The sequence below is a fragment of the Scyliorhinus torazame genome, chromosome 3, assembly GCF_047496885.1.
Source record: "Scyliorhinus torazame isolate Kashiwa2021f chromosome 3, sScyTor2.1, whole genome shotgun sequence".
Lineage (NCBI taxonomy): Eukaryota > Metazoa > Chordata > Chondrichthyes > Carcharhiniformes > Scyliorhinidae > Scyliorhinus > Scyliorhinus torazame.
The window spans coordinates 332,072,170-332,087,736 of NC_092709.1; the positions used below are offsets into that span (position 1 = coordinate 332,072,170).

General features: G+C 46.9%; 1 protein-coding gene across 5 annotated transcripts in view; it reads left to right on the top strand.

The window, feature by feature from the left end:
• slc4a11 (solute carrier family 4 member 11) overlaps positions 1-15,567 on the top strand; it is a 400,651-nt gene that overhangs the window by 178,583 nt on the left and 206,501 nt on the right. For all 5 annotated transcript variants that reach the window (XM_072497675.1, XM_072497673.1, XM_072497671.1 and 2 more), the window contains one exon: positions 10,568-10,720. In XM_072497675.1, the coding sequence (XP_072353776.1) occupies positions 10,573-10,720 (148 nt within the window). In that variant the 5' untranslated portion in view covers positions 10,568-10,572. The remainder of the gene's footprint in view (positions 1-10,567; positions 10,721-15,567) is intronic.

Here is a 15,567-nt window from a genome sequence, read left to right on the forward strand (position 1 = left end):
ACAATCAAATTGCTAACGCCGGCTTTGGCATCACTTCGGAGAAAACGTAGTTATATTAGTTTACAATTATTAACGTGTCACCTCCTGCCTTTTCATCGGGGAGTCGGGACCTCTGAAGGAATCGACAAGATAGAACATAATGGCATCATACTGTTCAGGGGCATCTAACTTGTAATCTACTATCGAGACGTGTTCATTTCTGGTCAGTTATAGACTTCATTCCAAGCTGAGGTGACCATCCATGTCCAAGGATGTGCTGATTCCTCTGATTCCATATTCCTTCAGCGACAGGACAAGGTTATACCAGTAAAATATAGTGTTTTGCCTCTTAGACTTGGGAGGTTGTGATAGTTGATGCTGCTGCCTTGATTCCAAGCTGTTTTATTCATTTATTTATTTTGGATAAATTTAAAGTACCTCAATTCTTTTTTTACCTCATTCTTTTTTCCCCAGTTAAGGGTTGTAGGAGTGAAACCCACGCAGACACAGGGAGAATGTGCAAACTCCACACGGACAGTGGGCCGGGTTCGAACCCGGGTCCTTGGGCGCCGTGAGGCAGCAGTGCTAACCTCTGCGCTACCGTGCCACCTCCGGTTCCAGCCTGTTTTTAAGTGGGATAAAATTAAATTGGGGTAAACAATCATTTTTACATGTAAGTCTAGTAACTCCTGAGGCATAGTGAAGGGAGCGAGTGGGAGATGGGAGGGTTTGAAGCTTCAAAGAAGGCTGGGTAGAGTTGATGAAACAAAGTACGGTTTGTTTTTGTGTACCAACTTGGGACATGTACAGTGTTGTGCAAAAAGACACATTGTCTGTAAACACCTAAATAAATCCAATAAAGATTTTCGTTCTCATTTTGAATCAATTATGATGTTGAATGAAACTCAACAATTATTTTTAGCTCTTCTGATAACGGAGCCTCCCGTATACTGATTAGCTAGAAGGCTATTGGGGTATCTGCCAGCAAGCATTGCGTCAGGCAAACTTTTCAATTATCAGACTCTTCCTTTTCTCTTCCTTTGGTTCCCCCAGCACCGTCACACTCAATTAAAAACCCTTCCATCAAATCGAGGAATCCTTGTTTGAATTGACTACACGGCGTGGATCAAAGCATGTTGCTGACATCTAGTGGGAGGGCTTCATTGTTGCTGTCATCAATTTTGAGAATTTGCTCATTCCATTTTAATCCGAATAATCTCCATGAGAGATCAAAAGAGGCTCTTTGGTCCCACAGTGGTAATCAAAGGAGATCTGGGAGTTCCTTATCTCCACGGCCAACCTCTTTCCTTCAATGTAATCAAAAACAAATTTAACTGGCCATTCTTGGCCGTTTTGTTGGATATACCTAAATGGGAATGCCAACTATGGCCGTGTATAATTTAACAAAAATCATTAGTGGGATATAGACGTCGCTGGCAAGACCTGCATTTATTGCCCTTGAGAATTATAGAATCCCGACAGTGCAAAAGGAGGTCATTCAGCCCATCTAGTCTGCATCAACCCTTGGAAAGAGCAACCTACCTAGGCCCTATCCCCGTAACCCAGTAACACCACCGAACCTTTGGACACGAAGGAGCAATTTATCATGGCCAGTCTACCAAACCTGCACATCTTTGGACTGTGGGAGGAAACCGGAGCACCTGGAGGAAACCCACACAGACACTGGGAGAAAGTGCAAACTCCTCACAGACAGCCACCCGAGGCCGGAATTGAACCTGGGACCCTGGAGCTGTGAGGCAGTAACCACTGTACCATCGTGCCGCCCAGAGTTAGCGGTGAGCTAGCATCTTGAAACGCTGCCATCCATGTGGTGTCGATACGCCAACGGTGCTTGTTAGGGTGGGAGATCCCGGATTTTGACCCAGCAGCAATTAAGGAATGCTGATACATTTCCAAGTCGGGGTGGTGAATGACTTGGAGGTGGTGAGGTTCCCATATATCTGCTGCCCTTGTCCTTCTAGATGGTCGTGGGTTTGGAAGGTGCTGCCGAAGGAACCTTGGTGAGTTTATCATAGAATTTACAGTGCAGAAGGAGGCCATTCGGCCCATCGAGTCTGCACCGGCTCTTGGAAAGAGCACCCTACCCAAGGTCAGCACCTCCACCCTATCCCCAGAACCCAGCAACCCCACACAACACTAAGGGCAATTTTGGACACTTAGGACAATTTATCATGGCCAATCCACCTAACCTGCACATCTTTGGGCTGTGGGAGGAAACCGGAGCACCCGGAGGAAACCCACGCACACACGGGGAAGATGTGCAGACTCCGCACAGACAGTGACCCAAGCCGGAATCGAACCTGGGACTCTGAAGCTGTGAAGCAATTGTGCTATCCACAATGCTACTGTGCTGCCCGTGAGTTGCTGCAGTGCATCTTGTAGATGGTACACATAGCTGCCACTGTGTCTCAGTGGTGGAGGGATTAAATGTTTTTGGATGTGGTGCCAATCTTTTATCCTAGATGGCGTTGAGCTTCTTGAGTTTTATTGGAGTTGCACTTATCCAGGCAAGTGGAGACTGTTCCATCACACTCCAGACTTGTACCTTGGAGGTGGTGGACAAGCTTTGGGGGGGGGTCAGGAGGTGAGTTACTCGTCACAGGATTCCGAGCTTTTGCCCTGCTCTTGTAATTACACTATTTATGTGGCTAATGCAGTTCAGTTTCTGATCAATGGTAACCCCCACGATGTTGATTGTGGGGGATTCAGCAATGGTCATGCCATTGAATGTCAGGGGTGATGGTTAGATCCTCATTTGTAGGAGATGGTCATTGCCTGGCACTTGTGTGGCGCGAATGTAACTTGCTACTTGTCAGCCCAGGCCTGGATATTGTCCAGGTCTTGTTGCATTTGGACATGGACTGCTTCATTATCTGAGGAGTTGCGAATGGTGCTGAACATTGTGCAGTCATCCGCTAACATCCCCACTACTGACCTTATTGATGAAGCAACTGAAGATGGTTTGGCCCAGGACACTACCCTGAGAAACTACTGCAGTGATGTCCTGGAGATGAGATGATTGAACTCCAATCACCACAGCCAACTTCCTTTGTGCCCGGTATGACTCCAACCAGCAGAGAGTTTCCCCCCTGATTCCTATTGACTCCAGTTTTGCGAGCGCTGATTGGTGCCGTACTCGGTCAAATGCTGTCTTGATGTCAAGGGCAGTCACTCTCACCTCACCTCTGCCTATTACCTCTGGGTAGTAGGCAAAAAGACAGGTTTTGAAGGATAATTTGATGGACTGCAATGAAGCAAGATAGAAGGAGGCTGGTGTGGAACATGGATATGCTGGTTCAGGCCAGGCCTGCTGATCCAAATGGCCTGTTTATGTGGTGGGGACCCTAAATAGAGCTGGATGCTAGGTAGCTGAAGGTAATATCTTTCTTGCTGGAGCTATTTAGGATCAAGCGCTTTTGCTGAGTAAACAGGAACTCTCTGCAGTCTGCTAACTACCCAATCTGTCGTGCTCTTTTGAGGGAGCAGTACTGTATAATAGTCCCATACGCCACTTATGCTTTGGGCCTATTCAGTATGAGTGACACAAATTGCAAGCCAAATAGCCTGTGTGTATTGTTTGTGTGGTTTTTGCCTTCTCCCTTGAGGGTAGGAGTGAGCGAGAGAGAAAATGTCATTGTCAGCCCGTGTCGATGCTGCTTTATGTCTGCAGGATGGATTTAAAACCAAACTCCAGCACTACAGGAAGAGCTGGCCGCAGACAGAATTATATCTAACCAAAGCCACGTGGATTTAGACCCCTTAAATTTTGTTTTTTTAAATAATAGGGCATTGCTGTTGTGGAGAAGAATTTGGTGAGGATACAAACTTTTGCGGAGTCATCCAGCTAAAAGGTGTGGGGGTGGGGTGCATTAGTCAGATGGCATGTTAGTGAGTGGGGACCCAAGCACTTTCTGCCTCCTCTCTGATAATTGAGGCCCTTAAGTTAGTAATTAATGCCCACTTAAGGATTTTGTCCTGCAGACGCTGGTATTAACCCAGCTGGAATCTTGCCACATGGGGCGACTGATGGGAAAACCCTGGTATGTGTGCTTGCAGCCTCCCCAGGCTGTCTCGTTCAAAGGCACTTGCTCCCTGATTGAGGGATCTGGCATCAGGAATTAGGGTGTGGGCTTTCAAAGCCACCCCATTTCCTTACTGCTGACAGCCCCCCTCCCTGGAGACACCCTTCCTGCTATCACTCACGTATGCTTTGGTCCCTCATCGATCTGAGGCCTCGGGTAGGGGTAGTTCTCCTCCTTGATCTGAGGCCTCGGATGGGGTTAGTGGTCCCGCCTCGATCCGAGGGCATGGGAGCCCGTGTCTGTCCTTGGCCTGCTGCAATGTTCCACTAAGCCTCAATGCAAACTGGAGGAACAGCATTTCATTTTCCGGTTAGGCACACTACAGCCTTCCAGTCTCAACATTGAATTCAACAACTTCAGTAAATTAGCTCTACCCCACCTCGACCCCTTTGTTTTCATTCCATTTCATATTGACTGTCTTTTACCTTTTATTTCTTTCTTGTCTTTCTTTATATATATATCCCACCCCCACTCTTTCCCCCTATCTGATCCCCCCCTTTCCTTACCTTTTCTATCCTTTGCTTCCCCTTTCCCCCCCCCCCCCCCCACCTTTTCGCATTTTACCTCTCTCCCAACCATGTCCCCCCTACCCCCCCACATCTACATCTGTCACAGCTTACCCTCTGATGTTACTTTCTCTGCCGTTTGGCCTTTCACACCTTTTATTCTCTCTGGGGACTGCCCTTAGCACTCGCTCCCCTTGGTATATGTGGCTATGACTCATCTTTCATTCCCTCACCCTCCAGTATAAATATCTCCCACTTTCTATGCCTTTTAGCTTTGACAAAGGGTCATCTGGACTCGAAACGTCAGATCTTTTCTCTTCTTACAGATGCTACCAGGCCTGTTGAGATTTTCCAGCATTTTCTCTTTTGGTGTCAGTCTTTATGTTCCCTGCAAGCTTACTTTTGTACTTTATTTTCCCCTTCTTAATCAATCCCTTGTTCTTTTTTGCTGAATTCTAAACTGCTCCCAATACTCAGACCTATTATTTTTCTTGGCTAATCTGTATGCTTGTTCCTTGGATTGGATACTATCTCTAATATCCTTTGTAAGCCCTGAAGTGGCCCTCTTACCCAGTTTGCTTTTGTGCCAGAGGAATGAACAGTTGCTGTAATTCCCCCATGCGTTCCTTGAACGTTTGCCATTGCCTATCCACTGTCATCCCTTTAAGTAACTCTCCCCAATCTATCAAGGCCAACTCGCGCCTCATATCTTCATAGTTTCCTTCATTAAGATTCAGCGCCCTAGTTTCCGAATCAACTACTTCACTCTCCAACTTGATAAAAATTCCATCATGTTATGGTCGCTCATCCCCAAGGGGTCTCGCACAGCTAGATTGGTAATGATTCCCATCTCATTACACAGTACTCAGTCGAAGATGGCCTACTTTCCAGTTGGTTCCTCCACATATTGGTCAAGAAAACCATCCCCTATACACTCCAGGAATTCCTCCTCTCCGTTACAGTGGCTAATTTGTTTTGCCCAATCTATATGCAGATTAAAATCACCCATGATCACAAATATTCCCTCATTACATGCATCTCTAATTTTATGTTTAATGCCATTCCCAACCTCACCACTGCACTTTGTGGGTCTACATAGAACACCCACAAGTGATTTTTGCCCTTTGGTATTTTTCACCTCTACCCATACAGATTCCACATTGTCAGAGCTAATATCCTTTCTCACTATTGTGTTAATTTCCTCTTTAACCAGCAGTGCCACACCACCACCTTTTCCTTTATGCCTGTCCTTCCTAAATATTGAAAACCCTGGGACATTCAGTTGCCATCTCTGGTTACCCTGCAGCCATGTCTCCGAAATCCCAATTATATTGTACCCGTTTACATCTATCTGTGCGATTAGTTCAAATGCTCCATGCATTAAGGCATACAGCCTTTTTAACTTTGTCTTTTTAACATTTTTTTGTCTTGCCCCCAATATTTTTTGCCACAGCCGTGTTTGAAATTTGTAATTTGTCCTTGGTTCCTCAGCCTATCACTTTTGGCATTCCCCTTTCTACCATTTGTTTTTGCCCTTGCTCCCTCTTTCTCTGACTCCTTACATAGGTTGCCTTCCCCCTGGCATATTAGTTTAAACCCTCCCCAACTGCTCTAGCAAGCACTCCCCCTAGGACATCAATCCCAGTCCTGCCCAGCTGCAACCCGTCCAATTTGTACAGGGCCCAGCTCCCCCAGAACCGGTCCCAATGCCTCCGGAATCTGAAATGCTCCCCCCTGACACCATAAGACATGGAAGCAGAAATAGGCCACTCGGCCCATCGAGTCTGCTCCGCCATTCAATCATGGCTGATATTTTCTCATTCCCATTCTCCTGCCTTCTCCCCATAACCCCTGATCCCCTTATTAATCATGAACCTATCTATCTCTGCCTTAAAGACACTCAGTGATTTGGCCTCCACAGCCTTCTGCGGCAAAGAGTTCCACAGCTTCACCACCCTCTGGCTGAAGAAATTCCTCCTCAACTCTGTTTTAAAGGATCGTCCCTTTCTGCTGAGATGGTGCCCTCTGCTTCTAGTTTTTCCTACAAGTGGAAACATCCTCCCCACATCCACTCTATCCAGGCCTCGCAGTATCTTGTAAGTTTAAATAAGATCCCCTCTCATCCTTCTAAACTCCAACGAGTACAGACCCAGAGTCCTCAAACGTTCCTCATACGACAAGCTCTTCATTCCAGGGATCATTCTTGTGAACCTTCTCTGGACCCTTTCCAAGGCCAGCACATCCTTCCTTAGAGACGGGGCCCCAAACTGCTCACTATACTCCAAATGGGGTCTGACCAGAGCCCTTATATAGCCTCAGGAGTACATCCCTGATCTTGTATTCTAGCCCTCTTGACATGAATGCTAACATTGCATTTGCCTTCTTAACTGCTGACTGAACCTGCACATTAACCTTAAGAGAATCGTGAACAAAGACTCCGAAGTCCCTTTGTGCTTCTGATTTCCGAAGCATTTCCCCATTTAGGAAATAGTCTATGCCTAGATTCCTCCTTCCAAGTTGCATAACCTCACACTTTTCCACATTGTATTTCATTTGCCATTTCATTGCCCACTCTCCTAGCTTGTCCAAGTCCTTCTGCAGCCCCCTTGCTTCCTCAACAACGACCTGTCCTTCTACAGATCTTTGTATTATCTGCAAACTTAGCAACAGTGCCTTCAGTACCTTCTTCCAGATCATTAATGTATATTGTGAAAAGTTGTGGTCCCAGCACAGACCCCTGAGGCACACCACTAGTCACCGGTTGCCATCCTGAAAAAGACCCTTTAATCCCCACTCTCTGCCTTCTGCCAGTCAGCCAATCCTCTACCCATGCCAGGATCTTACCCTTAACACCATGGGGGCTTAACTTATTTAACAGTCTCCTATGCGACACCTTGTCAAAGGCCTTCTGGAAATCTAAATAAATCATGTCCACTGGTTCTCCTTTGTCTAACTTCCTTCTTACCTCCTCAAAGAACTCTAACTGATTTGTCAGACACGATCTCCCTTTGACAAAGCCGTGCTGACTCAGTTCTATTTTACCATGCACTTCGCCATCTGGTCTTTAATAACAGACTCTAAAATCTTACCAATGACCGAAGTCTGGCTAACCGGCCTATAATTTCCCGTCTACTGCCTCCCTCCCTTCTTAAACAGTAGTGTTACATTAGCCACCTTCCAGTCCTCTGGGACCCTTCCGGCCTCCAGTGATTTCTGAAAGATCATCACCAATGCCTCCACAATTTCCTCAGCTATCTCTTTTAGGACCCTGGGGTGTAGTCCATCTGGTCCAGGTGACTTATCCACTTTCAGACCTTTCAGTTTCCCCAGAACCTTCTCCTTAGTAATGGTCGCTGCACTCAACTCTGCCCCCTGGTTCTCCTGGACTCTGCCATCCCACTGGTGTCTTCCACGATGAAGACTGATGCAAAGTATTCAGTTTGTCTGACATTTCTTTGTTTCCTATTATTACTTCTCCAGCCACATTTTCCAGTGGTCCAATTATTATTTTTGCCTCTCTCTTACCTTTTATATATTGAAATAAATTTGTCCTACCTTCCTTTATATTACTAGCTACCTTGCACTCTTTTGCAGGGGAATGGCCACAGGGGATTCCTGCACTACCTGCCTAGCTCTCTTGCTCTGTCTGGTGGTCACCCATTCCCTTTCTACCTGTGGAGTCTGAGCCTGCGGTGTGAACACCCCTCTATACGTGCTATCCACGATACTCTCCAACTCGCGGACGCTCCACTATGTCTCCAGCCGCCGCTCCAGCTCTGAAACTCGAGCTTCCAGGAGCTGTAGCTGCAGAGACTTCCTGCATGCATGCTGGGCCGGGGAACTGGAATTGCTCCCACATGGTGTAAGAGGAGCAAACCAAGACTTTGAGCTCTCCTGCCATGGTTTACCCCTTTAAATTAAATTGAACCTTGGCGAGTACTTTATATTAGATTAAATCCAGTTCTCTATGGCCCTTCTTTCCTGGTCCTTGTACTACCCTTACAGATTAGAAATCAAGAAAGTATTATAAGCGATAGAAGTTAAGGACTTACCTGCTATGCACCAATCAGCACTCTCCCTTGTAGTCACCTGTCGCAGGGCAAGACCACTCACTGGAAATTTGAGTGTAACAAATCGAGGGATAAAAAGCACCTCCTCCCCACCCAGCCTCGAATTCCCACCTAGCTTCAAATTCCCAGCTCCCAAACTCACTCTTCGACGTGCCTCATTCTGGGTGTGTCCTCTCTGTCTCACTGGGAGCGTGCAAAGCTCACTCTAGTCCAGTGACAATACCACTACCTCCTCTCAACCTCGGTGGGCACGATGCTCCCTAAAGATTTCTAAGTTCATTTGTGGCGGGTTTTTCTGTCGGCCAGTTGCCACCGCTATTAGTTTCTCACCGTTTTAGCACTGGAGAGCTGAACTCCGAGACCGGCCCACCATTTTGAAAGGGTGCCCCAATCTCTAAGTGAGCTTGTGGGGCCCTCACACCTCCCACCCATGGGCAATGTCACCCCAACACACATGGGCACTGCCCCACACCCCCCAAGTGAGGACACCCAGCTATGGCCGACAACTCTCCGTAAGTGGACCTTTGTCACCGGCATGCTTGATCCCGTGGAAACCTGCCGCTGGCCTGTGGTTTTTTAAAAACTTTTTAAAAATAAATTATTTTTTCCAATTAAGGGGCAATTTAACGTAGCCAATCCACCTTACCTACACTTGTTGGGTTGTGGGGACGAGACCCACGCAGACACGGGAAGAATGTGCAAACTCCACACGGACAGTGACCCGGCACTGGGATTGAATCCGGGTCCTCAGCGGCGTGTGGCAGCAGTGCTAACCACTGCGCCAACGTGTTGTCCATTGGCCTGTGGTTAAAGATGCAGTGAGTAAAGAGGTGGTGTGGAAACCTGGCTCTCCAGCCCGTAGCTGAGACCCCTGTCGCCTCCACATTGCACATTTATTGAGATCCTGATGTTCCTGGGTAGATGCAGTGTACAGAGCTCCCTGGTAGATGAAGTATTCTGATTTTTACCAAGATACCATTTTATTAGTAATTACTGTTTAACTTAATTACCCCTGGAGTTTTGTTTTGGTGGCAGTAGAGTGGGGTGGGAGAGTTTTTAACAGATGTTTTGTTACTGCCCTGTATGAGTAGACACATTTTGTGTAGGTTGACTGTAGGTTCTCCAGGAATCTAAGATTAATCTCGGGGCTGCGTAAAAGCAGCCCTGAGAATAATTGTGGAGGCGTTTATTAAAAAAAAAAATGTTTTTCTTAAACAAAGAAAATTGGATTTGGAGATTTATTTTGAGTAATGAAACAAAAACTCCTGAAATAGGATAAAATCCCATTGTTTGATAGCTGGGAGCCGTCCAATTGGATATTGATTTGTGATTGGTTCAGGAAGGTAGGGAACTTTGAAGATGGACTGTTGGAACATACAGTGCAGAAGGAGGCTATTCGGCCCATCGAGTCTGCACCGACCCACTTAAGCCCTCACTTCCACCCTATTCCGGTAACCCAATAACTCCTAACCTTTTTTTGGTCACTAAGGGCAATTTATTATGGCCAATCCACCTAACTGCACATCTTTGGACTGTGTGAGGAAACCGGAGCACCCGGAGGAAACCCACGCAGACACGGGAAGAACGTGCAGACTCCGCACAGGCAGTGTAAACCCAGCGGGGAATCGAACCCGGGTCCCTGGCGCTGTGATCTCACAGTGCGATCCACTTGTGCTACCGTGCTGCCCTGACCAATAGCAGGAAATGGGGCTGGGGTAGATTACCAGCAGGAAGTCATGTGATGCTGTCTCCAGGAATAGGTGTAAGCAGAGTTGGTAACCCCGAGTTGACTGATCTAACCTGGGTGTACTGACGTTTCTTCTTCAAATAAACCCCAGCTATTTACCTCTGGGATAAGGGCAATCTTGGTTGAGGACCTCACGAACAGGACCGTTTTGTTTTGTTTCAGATGATATGCAACCTGACCGTGAAGAAGACAGCAGCGAGGGTCGAGGGCATGGAGCGGATGAAACCTATGAAACTGTAAATGCGTCGACCATGTCTGAAGACAGCCTCCGTTTCTATGTCAATGTCAGTGTGGAATTGGAGCCAAATGCAGATGGTTAGTGTAAGATATGTTGTGTTATCTTGACACAAAAGTGGGGAGTTATTTATTTTTGTTACAATGCACTGGAATTGTGAACATCAAACACCTTCACATTTTGATCTTTCACCCGCTGCTTCTTGCAATCCAAATGGACCACCATTTCCCATCTGCGTGAACCTCTGCAACCTTGTGTTAACCATCCTGAACACCCTGTTCTTGTTTGGCATTCATTTGTCAATGGGGAGTCTTGATGGACGGTGTCAGGGTACTCCAGACTTGGGGTCATGATATCTGGGCTCGGGCCTGCTCTTCCCAGCAGAGGACTATTGTTGCGGGAAGGAACTTGAACACTGGGTGCTTTTGCTCTGACTTCCTGTGTGCACCATTGCCACACACCCCATCCCACCTGACCTGAATCCAGACAAGGTACTGAGGCAGCACGGTAGCATGGTGGTTAGCACAATTGCTTCACAGCTCCAGGGTCCCAGGTTCGATTCCCGGCTTGGGTCACTGTCTGTGCGGAGTCTGCACATTCTCCCCGTGTGTGTGTGTGTGGGTTTCCTCCGGGTGCTCCGGTTTCCTCCCACAGTCCAAAGATGTGCAGGTTAGGTGGATTGGCCATGCTAAATTGCCCTTAGTGTTCAAAATTGCCCTTAGTGTTGGGTGGGGTTACTGGGTTATGGGGATAGGGTGGAGGTATGGACCTTGGGTAGGGTGCTCTTTCCAAGAGCTGGTGCAGACTCGATGGGCCGAATGGCCTCCTTCTGCACTGTAAATTCTATGAGGCGAGTTGTGATTATTACTGCATGAATGAAGCAGAACATGGACATGGGATTTTTGGCATCAAAGCTACTGAAGGACCTTCTCAATTTCACCTACACCTCCCTCACTCCTGCTAAAGTGCGTGCACTCCACTTTCTTCTATAAGTATCAAACTTGCCCAGCCCAGTTATAAATATCCGCATTGGAATTAATGAAATAAATTACATTTTTGGAGACCAATCTCAGTTGTTTGGTTATTGGGGTAGGTTTGGCATTATCATTGAGGTTAGTGAAAGGTTTAGGAGAAAAATTGAGGCACACAGTATATTGTTATCCAATTCCACACTGATCGCTGTGGTACAGGTAATACTTGCGCACTGGTCTATCAAGAGTATCCTGGCAGTTCAAAGGTGCGAACCTGTGAGGCACGGAACAGTATAGAACCAGCAAGATAGCAGATCAGAGGTGGAGCAGTGATTAGCCCTCTGTAAATGGTTTAGAATCATTGAATTTACAGTGCAGAAGGAGGCCATTCGGCCCACCAGGTCTACACCAGCTCCTGAAAAAGCAGCCTACCTACGCCCACACCACCACCCTAACCCCGCCCCCTCGTAACCCAACAACCCCGCCTAACATTTGGACTCTACGGGGCAATTTAGTGTGACCAATCCACCTAGCCTGCACATCTTTGGACTGTGGGAGGAAACCGGAGCACCCGGAGGAAACCCACGCAGGCACGGGGAGAACGTGCAGACTCCGCACAGACCGTGACCCAAGCCGGGAATCGAACCCGGGTACCTGGTGCTGTGAAGCAACAGTGCTAACCACTGTGCTACCGTGCCACCCATCTTGTTTCAGCAACTACATGGGCCAAGTACATTGGTATGGACACTAGCTGATGACGGTTTGACTGCAATGTCCCCGTGACCGGCAAAAAGGTCAGTGGAAGAAGTTTGTTTCCAGTCATGTGCTGACTAGTCACGTGATAAGGTGCTAGAGGGTGGCAGCCACTGCTGCAGGGGCAGCCCTCGGGGAGGAAATTGAGGACAAGGACACACGGCCTCATAAAGTAAAGGAAACCGAGCCAACTGTACTTGAGGGTGTTGGCTCCTCTCCATTCTGCGTTATGATTGAAGTTGCTTGGGATAGAAGTCTATTGTTACAAACAGTGGCCTTTGTGAGTCGATATCTTTATTTAAGTGGATGATGCAATAAAAGCTATTTTTGTTTTCGGTGATGAAAGTGAGTGGCGGGCCCAGAGAATCGGGAACACTTTGACATTCTTGAACAGGCTTCTGATTTCCTGAACAAATCCACTTTGAATGAAGGCTCCATGTGTTGCACAGCCCATTGTTCTACTGGGGATATTTAGTGGTTCTTGTTTGTTCGCGAGAGAAAGGGGCTATGGGTGAACCTTATTGGGAGTGGCGCCGAGGAATCCCTGAGAGAACACTATCCAGCGACAATGGGTCTCTGGTGAATGGGGATAATTCTGTGCACAATGGAGCTACATTTCCTGATATTGACTCTTCAGGGCTTTTAATGTCCGTAGGCACAATGCTGACCCACAGTCGACATCAGATAGCTTATTTTAAAACTTTGATGTCCGCAGGCTCTCGACTGGTAACAGTTTCCTTCTGGAAGAATGTCCCTTTGATGACGGGTTGTATGTTTATTAAAGTTGTATAGTTGTTTATGCAAGATCTCGCAGCAGGACTTTTGGAAACTGCTGTCCTTTTTGAATTATTGCCGAAGTTTTTTAGGTGGCACGCTGGGTTAGTAGTGAGCTTTAAGTCATGTTTAAGTGGAACTCTCCTTTTATGGTAATGATATTGATTAGTGAATTCCAGTGTAGCGATCGAGGGACAATGATTCGGGACACCTAAGTGTGGATAGTGTTCCCAGTGCATTTCAGTCTTCAGCATTGCTTAAGGGATAGAGGTCGCAGAGGAGTGAGGTATTGTTAAAGTAACATGGTGGGATTGGCGTACTGTAGCCTGAGGACCTTGCAAACTACATCCATTGCATCCTAGTAAGGTTAAGGATTGGTATGAAGTTGAGAAATCTGTTCTGAATAGTGTTGAGTTTTCAGAGTGGTGCAGCTGCCTCTCCAAGTAAGTGAGTATTCAAGCTCATTCCTGCCTTAAGCCCTACAGATCGGCCGATTGAGTCTATACCGGCCCTTGGAAAGAGCACCCTACTTAACCCTACGCCTCCGCCCTACCCCATAACCCCATCTAACCTGATGCACACTAAGGGGCAATTTAGCATGGCCAATCCACCTAACCTGCACATCTTTTGGACTGTGAGAGGAAACCTGAGCACCCAGAGGAAACCCATGCAGACAGGGGGAGAAAGTGCAAACACCACACAGACAATCACCTGAGGCGGTAATTGAACCCGGGAACCTGGGCCATGCTAACCACCGTGCTACCAAGAGAAAGGGCTTTAACAGATAAGGCGGTGAACACGCCTTGCAGGTTTTTACAGCTTCTGGCCAGATTCCTGTAGCTAAGATGTTAATATAGTGTATCAAGTGGCCATTTAAAATTTTTAAAAAAATAAATTTAGTGTACCCACTTCATTTTTTCCAATTAAGGGACAATTTAGTCTGGCTAATCCACCTACCATGCACATCTTTGAGTTGTGGGGACGAAACCCACAACAGGGAGAGAATGTGCAAATGCCACATGGACAGTGACCCAGAGCCGGGATCGAACCTGGGACCTCGGCGCAGTGAGGCAACAATGCTAACCACTAAGTGGCCATTTATAACCTCTTGTGTCTATGCGTCTTTGAGTGCATTATCCAAGTAGTTCCACACCACTGTTCTGTTTCTCATGGCCCTGCAAGTTTCCCTTTTTTCTCTCTTTCTCTCTCTCAAATTTGTTTTTGCTCGTCCACTTACAACCTCTGGTCAGTGGTGACCTATTCCACCCCACCCTTCTAGATACTGATTGGGGAGCAGGGTCAGGCGAGACTGGTGGGGTTTTCTTGCTCAAGTTGGCCATTTGACTGGCACTTGGGTAACATCCAGACTTGTCTTAATGTGGGCTGATCTGCTCACTGTTTACATTTTCAGGGTGGGGGTGGAAGAGGAATCTGTAGAGGAAATGCCATAAAGAAATTGCTTTAAAGTTGAGTGGGTAGATGGACAATGCGAGGAAAATAACACATGTTCAAACACATGAAACAGACCTTAATAGGGATAGGCGACAAACCATCAAGGCGACAGGGTCGGAGATAACTTGTTCGATAGGAAATAGGACGCTCTGAATATTTGGATCTGTCTGCGACCTCTCTTATGTAAACAAAGATCTTAAAATCAAGGATACAAGACCTGTCATGTCTAGGCATGTTGACAATTTTTCTGTTGATTTTGAAATCATCAGGATTATCAACAAAGCTGTGGGAGGTGAATGATAACAGAAGGTCTAAATTCCTCTAAGACTTGGCATTCAGCTTGGCTAATATGATTGGGGATTTCCTTGGAATCAAGGTGCTGTTTTTGACAAGCAAAACTCAGAACTATACTGAATGTGTGGGAGATCTTTGCCTCATGTATGTCGAAGGGTAACTCTAAAATTAGAAAGTCTTATCTGTGACCAAGGACGTTACAGAAGTTTAGGTTGTTTAGCTACAGCAACAATATGCAGGCAGTCATGAGTGCATCAATGCAATGTTGCAGCTTTGCCCCACGATCGAGAATGGAACCAATCTGTCCAGATATACCCACTGGTCTGAAAGGTAAGCAGACGACCCAGGAGGGGTGTTAGGATGCCTGATTCATCACTGACCATTCAACACTCGCACTATTAGCATTGTTGCTTCACAGTGCCAGGGTCCCAGGTTCGACTCCCGGCTTGAGTCACTGTCTGTGTGGAGTCTGCATGTTCTCCCCGTGTCTGCGTGGGTTTCCTCCGGGTGCTCTGGTTTTCTCCCAATGGTCCCGAAAGACGTGCTGTTAGGTGAATTGGACATTCTGAATTCTCCCTCCGTGTACCCGAACAGGTGCCGCAATGTCGTGACTAGGGACTTTTCACAGTAGCTTCATTGTAGTGTTAATGTAAACCCACTTGTGACAATAAAGGATTATTATT